The 12942-nt window shown below is 45.0% G+C and overlaps 1 protein-coding gene across 1 annotated transcript; it reads right to left on the bottom strand.

Annotated features, from left to right (window-relative positions):
* Window positions 1–9952: 9952 nt before the first annotated feature.
* Window positions 9953–11444, bottom strand: LOC138637776 (uncharacterized). The gene is made up of 2 exons (XM_069726695.1): window positions 11107–11444; window positions 9953–10844 (listed from the first exon to the last, which is right to left on the bottom strand). The coding sequence occupies exons 1-2, from the start codon at window positions 11442–11444 to the stop codon at window positions 9953–9955; spliced, it is 1230 nt and encodes a 409-aa protein (XP_069582796.1).
* Window positions 11445–12942: the final 1498 nt, after the last annotated feature.

Below are 12942 nucleotides of genomic sequence, written 5' to 3'. Positions count from 1 at the left end.
GGAGTCATGCACATGGTAACCTGTGTCCAATACTGCGGTTTATTTGCTGCCAATGGCGTAGCATCAATACCCCTAAGAGGAATAGGATTTTCTAATGGTTCAAGAGTAAAACCACAGCGCTTAGCAAATGACAGATCCATAAGACTCAGGGCAGCACCTGAATCTACAAACGCCATGACAGGATAAGACGACAGTGAGCAAATCAAAGTTACAGACAGAATAAATTTAGGTTGCAAATTTCCAGCGGTGACCGGACCAACAACCTTAGCTATACGTTTAGAGCATGCTGAGATAACATGTGTAGAATCACCACAGTAGTAGCACAAGCCATTCCGGCGTCTATGAATTTTCCGCTCATTTCTGGTCAGGATTCTATCACATTGCATTAAATCAGGTGTCTGTTCAGACAACACCATGAGGGAATTTGCGGTTTTTCTATCACATTGCACCGAATTAGGTGTCTGTTCAGACAACACCATGAGGGAATTTGCGGTCTTGCGCTCCCGCAATCGCCGGTCAATTTGAATAGCCAGTGCCATAGCATCATTCAGACCTGTGGGAATGGGAAAACCCACCATAACATCTTTAATGGCATCAGAAAGACCATTTCTAAAATTAGCGGCCAGTGCACAGTCGTTCCAATGTGTCAGCACGGACCATTTCCGAAATTTTTGGCAATACACTTCAGCCTCGTCCTGCCCCTGAGACATAGCCAGCAGGGCCTTTTCTGCCTGAATCTCAAGATTGGGTTCCTCATAAAGTAAACCGAGCGCCAGAAAAAACGCATCAATATCAGCCAATGCCGGATCTCCTGGCGCCAGCGAAAAAGCCCAATCTTGAGGGTCACCCCGTAAGAACGAAATAACAATTTTTACTTGCTGAGCGGAGTCTCCAGATGAACAGGGTCTCAGGGACAAAAACAATTTACAATTATTCTTGAAATTCCTAAACTTAAACCTGTCTCCGGAAAACAGTTCAGGAATCGGTATCTTAGGTTCTGACCCAGGACTTCTGATAACATAATCTTGTAAGCCCTGCACACGAGTAGCCAGCTGGTCCACACTTGTAATCAAGGTCTGGACATTCATGTCTGCAGCAAGCATAAGCCACTCTGAGGTAAAGGGGATGAAGAAAAAAAAAAAAAAAAAAAAAAAATGAGAGAGGAGAAAAAAAAAACTCAGAATCTTCTTTCTTATAATCCCTCTTTTGCAATGCATTAAACATTTAATATAGGCCTGGCAAACTGTTATGACCCCAATGGCGAGGGTCTCAGAGGAACGTGGAAGTCTGCAAGATACAAAAATCCAGCTCATAGGGCAGTGGTAACTGGGTTGACCATATATCTACTCCTAACGCCAACACTAGAAGTAGCCGGGGGTCATACCTACGTTGATCCTAGATGACTCGCGCCAGCCGGAGAATCTAAATACCCCTAGTAGAGGAAAACAAAGACCTCTCTTGCCTCCAGAGAAAGGGACCCCAAAGCAGGATAGAAGCCCCCCACAAATAATAACGGTGAGGTAAGAGGAAATGACAAACACAGAAATGAACCAGGTTTAGCACAGAGAGGCCCGCTAACTAATAGCAGAATATAGAAAGGTAACTTATATGGTCAACAAAAAACCCTATCAAAAATCCACACTGGAAATTCAAGAACCCCCGAACCGTCTAACGGTCCGGGGGGAGAACACCAGCGCCCTAGAGCTTCCAGCAAAAGTCAGGATACAGATTAGGAACAAGCTGGACAAAAATACAAAACCAAAAACAAATAGCAAAAAGCAAAGTAAATGACTTAGCTGAATAACCGGACCAGGATCAGTAGACAAGAGCACAGCAGATTAGCTCTGATAACTACGTTGCCAGGCATAGAACTGAGTGTCCAGGGAGCTTATAAAGCAACGCCCCTAACTAACGACCCAGGTGCGGATAAAAGGAAAGACAGAAAAACCAGAGTCAAAAAACTAGTAACCACTAGAGGGAGCCAAAAAGCAAATTCACAACAACGGACGTGATGGATGAAGAAAACCTCTCCTCTTCAGGAACACCTGAGGAATCCCTCCGATTAAATGAACTAGATTGAGGATGAAAACCATATGGCCCGAAAAACGGGGACTTACCAGTAAACTCATGAGTACGATTGTTTATAGCAAATTCTGCTAATGGTAAGTATTTAACCCAGTCCTCCTGACTCCCTAAGATGAAACACCTAAGATAAGTCTCAAGATTTTACATCCATATCTATCTTCTTCCTCCACCTCCTCCTGTTCGTAAGTCCATTATAAGTCCCCCTTCTTCCCATCCCAATCCCCCACATCCCTGTCATCCTCCCCCTGAATCCCATCGTTGTCCTCTGCCCACCTCCTTCATTGCCCTCTCCATCAAAGCCTTCTCCACCACCCCATCATTGCCCTCTCCATCAATGCCTTCTCCATCACCCCAATCATTGCCCTCTCCATCACCCCAATCACTGCTCTCCCCATCACCTCCATCATTACCCTCTCCACCACCTCCATCATTGTTCTCCTCCTCCACCCTATCATTGTCCTCATTACCACCTCTATCATTGCCTTCTCATCCACCACCCCCATCATTGCCTTTTCCCCCACCACCCTCATCATTGCCCTTTCCACCACCTCCATCATTGCCTTCTTCCCCACCACTTACACCATTGCCCTTTTCACCACCTCTATCATTGCTTTCTCCCATACCACTCCCATCATTGCCTTTTCCACCACCTCTATCATTGCTTTCTCCCCCACCATAACCATCATTGCCAATTCCACCACCTCCACCAATGACTCCTCCCCCACCATCCACATCATTGCCCTTTCCACCACCATCATTGTCCTTTCCACCACAACCATCATTGCCTTCTCTTCCACCACCTCATCATCATTGCCGTTTCCACCACCTCCATCATTGCCCTTTCCACCACCTCTATCATTGCTTTTGCCTCCACCACTCCCATCATTGCCCTCTCCATCACCTCCATCATTGCCTTCTCCCCATCACCCACATCATTGCCTTCTCCCCACCATTGCCCTTTCCATCACCTCTATCGTTACTTTCTCCCTCACCACCCCATCATTGCCCATTCTACCACCTCCATCATTGCCTCCTCCCCCACCACCCCCATCATTGCCCTTTCCACCACCATTGTCCCTTCCACCACAACCATCATTGACTTCTCCATCACCCCCCATCATTACTCTTTCCATCACCTTTCTCCCAACACCCCGACATTGCCATTTCCATCACCTCTATGATTGCTTTCTCCACCACCACCCACATCATTGCCCATTCCACCACCTCCATCATTGCCTCCTCCCCCACCACCCCATCATTTCCCTTTCCACCACCACCATCATTGCCTACACACACACACACGTCTCTGCACGTTCCCCAGCAGACACAAACACAGCACCTCCTCTCCACATGTTCCCCGCAGCATCTTCATCGCCGGCAGCTTTGTCTCTGAAACAGTCGCACGCTGAATGCTGACATCATCCAGACAGGAAGCGCGGGCAGGAAACAGGACGGATTCCTGCAGCTCAGTTCCACTGCCATTTTCTCCTGTAGGCAGCGGAGATGCAGGCATTGCTGCCTGCCTGCCGCACATAAGGGCAATCTGGCCAGGGCCCCCGGAGCCTCAGAGCCGGATAAACAGGCCAGATTGCCCTCAGTGTTAGTTGCCCTCCAGGGGCCCCCCCTCCGCCTCCTCAGCCAAGGCAACTTGGTCAGGGTCATCATAGATAAGCGCTAGAGCCAAAAAAAATCCTTCCACATACTGGAGACAACCCGAATCCTGTGACAAAGAGAAAGCCCAGGACTGCGGATCTCCCTGTAGTAGAGAGATCACAATACTGACTCATTGCTCCTCATTTCCGGTGGAGTGAGGATGAACTTTAAAATAAAGTTTGCAAGCTTCCTTAAACACAAAAATGTTGTCTCTTCCTCCGGAAAACCTGTCTAGGAGGGCAACCTTGGGTTCAGGCTGGACCGGCCTATCTGCAGAGACCCCAACATCAGCAATTTGCAGCCCGTCACTGCTGAACCTCATATCAGAGGTCATTCACTTCCAGAGACAGACAGCGTAGCATCCATACCAAGGGAGAAAAGGAAAAAAGAAGCAAACAAATAAAACCACATGTCAGTTTTTTTTAATCCTTAAATATGCACGTCCGGTTATGTCACGCTCAGTGTGGGAAGACTAAGTGCAACACGAAGGGATGAGAAGAAGGGAGCCCAACACTAGGGAAGGGGGGAATGGAGACCCCTAAGCAGATCCAAAGTCACCCTGTCTGCCCTAAACGTTCCTATATAGGTTCTGTACCTATCGCCAAGCAGTAACCTAATTCCTGCTTGACCCTGGCAATAAGCCCTGCTTAGAGAAGGATGGGGTTAGCATTAGTTGATCCCCGCTACAACTAAAGACAGCTTGGATAGACAAATAAGGGGAACACTTATCTTGATTAGACTCAGAGAGGTAACACAGACGTCCTCCAAACACCAAAGTGGAAGATAGCTGACTGCTATAGCTCAAAGCCTCAATAGGGAAAATGGTAATATCACCGGCGATTCCCTGAAGCAGCCAGGAAATCTATAAGCACCCAGTCCGGGGGGTGGGGGGGAAAGGTTGCCACCTCCAAGAGTCAGAAGGTTTAGGAAGGCATCTGTAAAGCCAACCGCAGAGACCTTCTGCACCCAAATGCAGTGCGATAGTCTGCAGCCTCTGACTCACCCATGACACCTAAGCTGGCATTCTGTTGAATGATAAATCTGTGTCCCTCATGATGGAGCCATGATGTTTTGGCTGCTGTCCTCTTTCTGATCCTTTGGGTGTTCGGATGCCTTGGCTGAATCTCTGTGTCTCTCCTGTTAGAGGCATACAACCTCTTTTTATAGTTAACGGTCCTTCATCCAGTATTTACAGATAAAGATATATTTTCAAAATCAACAAACTAGCTGGCTTGGACAATGTGTAATCAGCATATCAGCAAACATCACTAGCCATCCAGGATAAGAGCAAAATGTGTCACAACAAATTGTCAATGTTACAGGCTTACACAAGCAAAAGTCTGTTTTCTTGACCACCCAGAAAGAAACACATACATTCAAAAGTCAACATATAGATAACATTCAGTGACTCCTGGCTTGATGAAAATAGATGTCTGGATAATTAGGATACAATGGTGTGTACTCACAGCAGGTTTTTATTGAATGCCCTGCAAGTCAAATGGAGGAAAGAGTTGCAAAAATGACAAAAGTCAGTGAAGAAGAAGACTAAAGGTACCGTCACACTCAGCGACGCTGCAGCGATATAGACAACAAGCCGACCTAAACTAGATCGCTGGAGCGTCGCTGTTTAGGTCGCTGTAGAGACGTCAAACACAGCAACTCAAGAACGATGCAGGAGCGATGCAGTGACGTAACGGTGACTCACTTATCGTTCTCGCTGGTTGTTAGCTCTATGTAAAACGTTGCTGGTGTCGTTGCTTTTGATGTCAAACATGACGATACACGCCGACCTGGCTATGAAATAAAGTTCTGGACTTCTAGCTCCGACCAGCGATATAACAGCGGGATCCAGATCGCTGCTGCGTGTCAAACACAACGAGATCGCTATCCAGGACGCTGTAACGTCACAGATTGTTGTCGTTCTCGTTGCAAAGTTGCTGAGTGTGACGGTACCTTAAGTGAAAAAAAAGTACAGTAGCAATAGTGTAGCTATAAAGTGTAGCATAGTGTCGTCTGATCTTCAAGGAAAACATACTTAACTAGATGGTGGCCCGATTCTAACGCATCGGGTATTCTAGAAAATGTATGTATATAGCAGCCACATAGTATATAACATAGGCCACGACATATTCTTGAATACCCGATGCGTTAATACAGGCCACGCAATATATAACAGTGGCCACACAGTATATAACAGTGGCCACACAGTATATATCATAGACCAAACAGTATATAACACAGCCCACGCAGTATATAACATTGCCAACATAGTATATAACACTGGCCACGTAGTATATAGCAGCCATGCAGTATATAACGCAGCCCACACAGTATATAACACTGCCCACATAGTATATAACACTACCCACGTAGTATATAGCAGCCATGTAGTATATAACACAGCCCACACAGTATATAACACTGCCCACGTAGTATATAGCAGCCATGTAGTATATAACGCAGCCCACGCAGTATATAACATTGCCCACGTAGTATATAACACTGTCCACATAGTATATAGCAGCCATGTAGTATATAACGCAGCCCACGCAGTATGTAACACAGCCCACGTAGTATATAGCAATGTGGCCACTATATGCGTGGTTAAAAAAGACTTAAAATAAAAAATAAACATATACTAACCTTCCGAAGGCCAATTGAAGTCCTGGCGCCTGTGTGCGGTGCACGCGGCAGCTTCCGGTCCCAGGGTTGGTATGAGCGCAGGACCTGTGATGACGTCGCGGTCACATGACCGTGACGTCATGGAAGGTCCTTCTTGCATAGCATCCTTGGCACCGGAGCCTGCAGCTTGCACTGCCGAGGATAGCGCCACGTCGGAGGGTGAGAATAAACTTTTTTTTATTATTATTATTATTTGTAACATTAGATCTTTTTACTATTGATGCTGCATATGCATCCTCAATAGTAAAAAGTTGGTCACACAGGGTTAATAGCTGCATTCATTGAGTGCGTTACACCGCAGTATAACGCAGTCCATTAACGCTGCCATTAACCCTGTGTGAGGGCTGACTGGAGGGGAGTATGGAGCTGGCACTGACTGCGGGGACGAAGGAGCGGCCATTTTGCCGCCAGACTGTGCCCGTCGCTGATTGGTCGGGCAATGGTCGTGGGCGTTTTGCCACAACCAATCAGCGACTTGGATTTACATGACAGACAGAGGCCGCGACCAATGAATATCCGCAACAGACAGAAGGACAGACGGAAGTGACCCTTAGACAATTATATAGTAGATAAAACCAGTGTATTTCTTTATTTTCTCTCTTTTATTATATATTAGTATTTTTAATACATTATTTGTTATTAGTAAAGTTCATTTTTCTTATTTAAAAACACCTAACAAAAATAATTGGTGTGGTTTTTGGGGGACTGGAACAGATTAATAGCATTTACCTTCCTTTAATGGGTAAATTTAATTTGATATACGAGCAAATTGTTTTTAAGAGCTTGGTCACAGAACAAATTAAACTCGAAACTCAAGATATTACTGTACATTGTATATTGACAGTAAGCTGCCCATCAGTGCTGGGGAAATGGTTGGAGCAGAAGGCACAAGGGCAGCTAGTCCAGCATTGGTAATCTCCTGCTGATAACAAACTGATAGGCTGGAGTCACACTAGCGAGTTTTACGGACGTAAGAGCGCCGAAAATACGTCCGTAAAACTCGCAAAACAAACGGCACAATTATTCTCAATGGGTCTGCTCCTATCAGCCGTATATAACGGATCTGTATTATACGGCTTTCTACGGCCGTAACAAATCGCAGCTTGCTGCGATTGTCAGCGTATTGCGCAAAAAATACGCCAATAAAAGTCTATGGGGGAGCGTAAAATGCGGAATGCATACGGACCATGCGTGTGACTTGCGAGAAATACGCTACTCACTGGCAGATGTCCGGAAATGTCCAAATGCTCAATCAGGCAGGTGAGACATGCTAATTAGCAGAAAAAGCCAGACAGTGAACCCGGAAGTCTGCTGCACGCCTCCACGGAGTGAGATCTTCAAGATGGCACACATCATAAATGTTGATCTCCTCATCATCTTGGTGCAAGAAAGGCCTGTTATCTGGGATCAGAGGGATCCCAACTATGCCAACAGGGCACAAAAAGAGGCAGCATGGAGGAGTGTGTGTGGGTCACTCTTCCCAAATTATGAGCAGCAGCCACGTGCGGCACAGCGGCAAATAAGTAAGTACACCCAAGTTTGCAATTTAATGTTCTTGTTAAACAGCAGGACCTTAGTACTTTGATTTTTTAAAATTGATTTTATTAATGAATACCCAAATTAATTTACAGCACACCAGTACGTACATGGTGTAGTATATGATAAACGGATTTCAATAAGGTTTTTAACAGATGTCCCTTACTAACATTGTTTGCAAGTAATTGTTCTTTCTGGGATAAAGGGTAGCGGACTGTGTCCTTGTGGCCTTACTTTAGAATTGTCTTATGTTTGCAAATTAACTAATAAATGTCTTCTACAAATGCATATTCCTATGCTAAAATAAAATTGGTGTAGTCAATTAAACCTTGTGAGACCACTCTGCATAATAGGCTAATCAATGTGTGTAATATTTGTTGTTTCAGTGGGTGATGTTACAACCCGATGGAGGAGCATCCGCGACCAATATAGGAGGGAGAGGCAGCAGCGGGAGCGGAGTGGGGCAGGCGCACCACCCAAGAAAAAAATATATATTTATTTTGACAGGCTCACTTTTTTGAACCCCAGCATGGACCTCAGGCCGTAAGTACAAACATCACAACCCCTTTTTTAAATTAATAAAACATAAACATTTGTACTCAAAAACATTTTTCTTTACAGAACACAGTCCAACCTCACTGACAGGGAGACAGGCTCTGACTCAGAATTGGTCATAGACCCAGTGGGTGAAGGCGAAGAGGTGGCTGGTCCATCTTCTGCTCCCTCAGGCTCCATCCCTCCAGGATCCTCCTCATCTGGCCTGCCAGCTCCAGCAGAGCCAGAACAACAGGAAGAGGCCCCACAGTTGTCATCATCAGCAGCAGCACCACCGCCACCTAGCCAGGATGACCCTGGAAACAGCAGCAGCCCTACAGTTGCCCTGGAGCACTCACCACAGGCTGCAGTCTTTTCACAGCATGCTCGCCGCAGGAGAGAGCTTATCCAAAGCCGGAGAAATGTGGATGCTGGTGTGATGAACTATCTGGCAAGGGTTCGTGAGGATGATGGGGAGGAGGGCTTTACCAGGAGCCTTGCCCTGTACTTAAGGCCAATAGAACGTGAGTTGAGGCTTCGTGTGAGAGGGTGCATTCAGATCCTGATTGATGCATGCACCCCCCAAATAACCCATACCAACTTATGGAATTTATTGAACAGTGGCAGATGTCACCTCAAAATATCCTGCGGCCTCAGAGATTACAAGGCATGCATGCTCATGAGGGATCTGAAGCACCCCCTCCACGTCAGCCAACACCTCAACCACAACCCACACCCAACCCACCATGGCAACCTCAGTACCATATGGCCGGATATCGTCAACCATCCCAATATGGCCACTTGTCCACACCCAGTGCTGGAGGCTGGTCCCAACCTGGGTTTGGACAATATGGCCATTTTGGTTTGGGGTATGATTCCAGGCCATATGGTCAGCAACATCAGGGGTTACCTAGAAATCCTTTCCAAAATATGCCAACTGTCCAGCATCATCCCAGGCATATTTTGCCGCCAGCCACTACCACATCCTCACAGGGTGCAGGACAATTGGGCCTACAAAGGCCACCTGATGAGAATCCAGAGCAATCCACATCTCCAACACCTACCTACCAAGACTTGTGATTTTTTATTTTTGTTTTATTTGTTTTTTTTATTTTTTTTTCCTTTTTTTTATTTTTTTTCTTTATTTTTTATACAATCTTGAGGTTGTTTGTGCTGACATAGCACTTTGTAATGCTGCTGATGTAGTATGCTTATATTGGCCCAAAAAAAAGGGTAATGAACAGATTTGTAAAAAAAAAAGGTTATGACAAAACAATAACCAACACTCAAATATTGTTTTAAGTTTAAATTTTTTTGCAAAAAAGCAACATCTGGTTGTGGACAATTCAATATTTCATCACACACACATGATAGGATCATACCCATATGAAAATGTTAGAAATACAAAAGACTGATTTTTGAAAAGGGTAACCAAAAGATTTTATATAGAAAACTAAACATACTAAATTGCATATTCTTGCCAGGGAGTAGCACCTTGAGGACTCATAAAATAATTGGTGAAAACAACCCGAACTTTGAGGCCAGAAATGGGACGACGCGGAGGAGGGACATATGGGGTAGGCAGAATAACATTGCTCATGAGGTTAACATCAATATTGGGTGAGGAACAATCATGTATGCGTGTAAAATTATGTAAAATAACACAGGCTTTGATAACTTCATTGATTGTAGCCTCACCTAGCTGAATGGCAGACTGAAGAACACGCCATTTGGCAACAAGAATCCCAAAGGCACATTCCACCAGTCTCCGCGCCCTGGAAAGTCTCAGATTAAAGACCCTCCGCCGGTGGTCCAGGTTGCGCCTGGGATAAGGCCTCATGACATGCCTCGTAAGTTGGAAAGCCTCATCTCCAACCAAAACAAAAGGCACTTCTTCCACATTGGATCCTGGGAGTTGTTGTGGTGGTGGGAGGTTTAGCTGGTTCTCACGTAGCCGCCGACCCATTATGGACGCATTGAAGACCCTACAGTCTCCAGTTCGCCCATAGGCCCCAATGTCTACAATTATAAACCTGTAGTTACTGTCAGCAACAGCTAACAGAACTACAGAGAAAAACTGCTTATAATTGTAGAATTGGGAACCAGAGTTCGGCGGCTTACGCACCCTAATATGTTTCCCATCCACAGCTCCAATGCAGTTAGGGAAGTCACAAGAGTCCTTGAATCCACTGGCGATTTTTAGCCAATCCTCCTGTTTGGGCTCAGGCATAACCACATCATGAAGCTTCTCCCATATTTGGAAACAGGTTTTACGAACAATGCCTGAAATTGTAGAACGCCCAATAAGGAACTCCAAGTGTAGTCCCGCATAGGACAAGCCTGTGGCCAGGAAGCTGAAAGAAAAAAAAAAAAGAAAAATTAAACATGAGTACAAAGAAAACATGAAGAAGCACAAGTGTATAGTATATTTACAAAGACTTTATGTCCAATCTAAAATTTTCAAATTCCCATGGTTAGTTTCATACAACATTAACCACATTTTTTGTGATGTGCTTGGGCCATAATGGCAACATAAACTTACAGATAACTACTAGAAGCCAACACATAGAAAAAAATATCATCAACATACAGTATGTGAGAATGTTGAATACTTACCGTAAGGTTAGGAGCAGACGCTCCTCAGCAGAGATGGCTTTTCTCATCCTTGTGTCCTGATAGGTGAGCCCAGGACGTAAGATCTCCAACAACATATCAAAAGTCCTGATGGTCATGCGACTATACAGGTAAAACTTGGCAGGATGTGACCTCAAAGCTGAATATAGCCTCTGAAAATGTCCTTTACTCTGGCGTTGGGTCAATAGAGGATGCACCCACAATCTTCGTCCCCTCCTTTGCGGATCAACATTGACCGGATATGGCTGTCCAAAGTGACGTGACAACACCCAGTGAAGTAACACCCGCTGAGTTGTGCTTAAATACACATGGTCAGACATGTTTGTAAGGTGAAAGCAACACAGCCAAAAGAAGCTCCAGAACAAATAGGGCACATGGGAGGGTTCCACCTGTTGTAGAGGGCTTAAATAGTGTTGTTAATGATGATTTAAATGATTTGCAGGCCAGAAAACCGTTAAATGTCCATTTTGTGATGCGTAAAAAATACGCCATACGGATCACATACGGATTACACACGCAACAGCACATGCTCAAAATACGCGACCACACCTAGGCTACGCATTAACTACGGAAATAGATTTCTGGGACATTTTGGCGTATTATGCGCGTATTACGGACGTATAATACGTTCCGTATTGTCTTACGCTGAGTGTGACTCCAGCCATAGTATTGAAACTGTGGCACACACAGCCTAATAGGTGAAACATCACTGAAATCAGTGTCTCAGCCTCTATCTCATGGTATTCTCAGATTACATAGAAAAAAAACCTGCTGACAGATTCCCAGTAAGGTTACTCTAATTTTAGTATTGCGGATCTTTGGAACTCTCCGCAAATCATCCTAAATTGGTCACCTGAGCCTTAGGCCAAATAAAATACAAGTGAATGATGCAGGCACATGCAAAATGGCACTATGGCTATATTGTTATGGGTAATATTGTCAGTAGTACTCCTTAAAAACTATATTTCCCAGTGTAAAATACAAATATCAGATACTCACCATTCCAGTGATGTTGGCGCCCGGTCCCCCAGGACTCGTGTCACATTGTTATACCATGTCAGCACTGAAGCCAATCGGTAGCTGCTAATAGGTCGTAGTTCTCACACTTCTTGCAAGTTCAAGGTTCATCTGAAGGAGGTGTGAGAAAAGTAGCCATTAAAGACCGATGATTGTCTGCAGTAGTCACGTGTCGAGACTGAGACTTGTCTGCAGCAGCAAAGTCACTAAGCTCAGTAATTGGCTGCAGCGGTGATGTGCGCTGTAGCCATGATGTGCGCTGTAGCCGTTACATTGTTGCAGCAGCCAAAAAGCAGAGATCGCAGCAGGGGTGCAGAGCCAGCACTAGAGTTGGGGAGGGTGAGGGCTATATGACTGTTAGTTTACCCGCTTGCAGTCGTTTGGAGACCACTTTGTTGGAAGTGAAAAAGCTTTTCATTGGAACATGTTTTATTGCCTTGCTAAATGTAATTTATCCCTATCAGTGCTGGTTATTTACATGCGAGATGGTCATTTACTATGGTGCGTAGGTGTGTCAAATTAATAGCTTAAGTATTTCCTTTCATTAACTCAGACTGCCCTGCATCATCTGCTGTAATAAGTGATAACCCTCTGCTATTGGCAAGTGACTAATATTTTCATCTATTTGTGTGTAAATGTTACATAATGTTCTCTGGAACAAGCACAAGTCGTAATTTAATCACTTCTGCGCCACTGAGAGTTATGGAAAGATTAAGCGTTCCTCACCCCACAGTGCCATCTTGTGGTGTCGGACAGTCCTAGGCGTATCTGTAGGATGCACTGATTAGTAGAACCAGAAAC

Source organism: Ranitomeya imitator, chromosome 5, assembly GCF_032444005.1.
Source record: "Ranitomeya imitator isolate aRanImi1 chromosome 5, aRanImi1.pri, whole genome shotgun sequence".
NCBI classification, from domain to species: domain Eukaryota; kingdom Metazoa; phylum Chordata; class Amphibia; order Anura; family Dendrobatidae; genus Ranitomeya; species Ranitomeya imitator.
The sequence above is the reverse complement of the archived record's forward strand: the minus strand, read 5'-3'. Positions and strand labels throughout refer to the sequence as shown.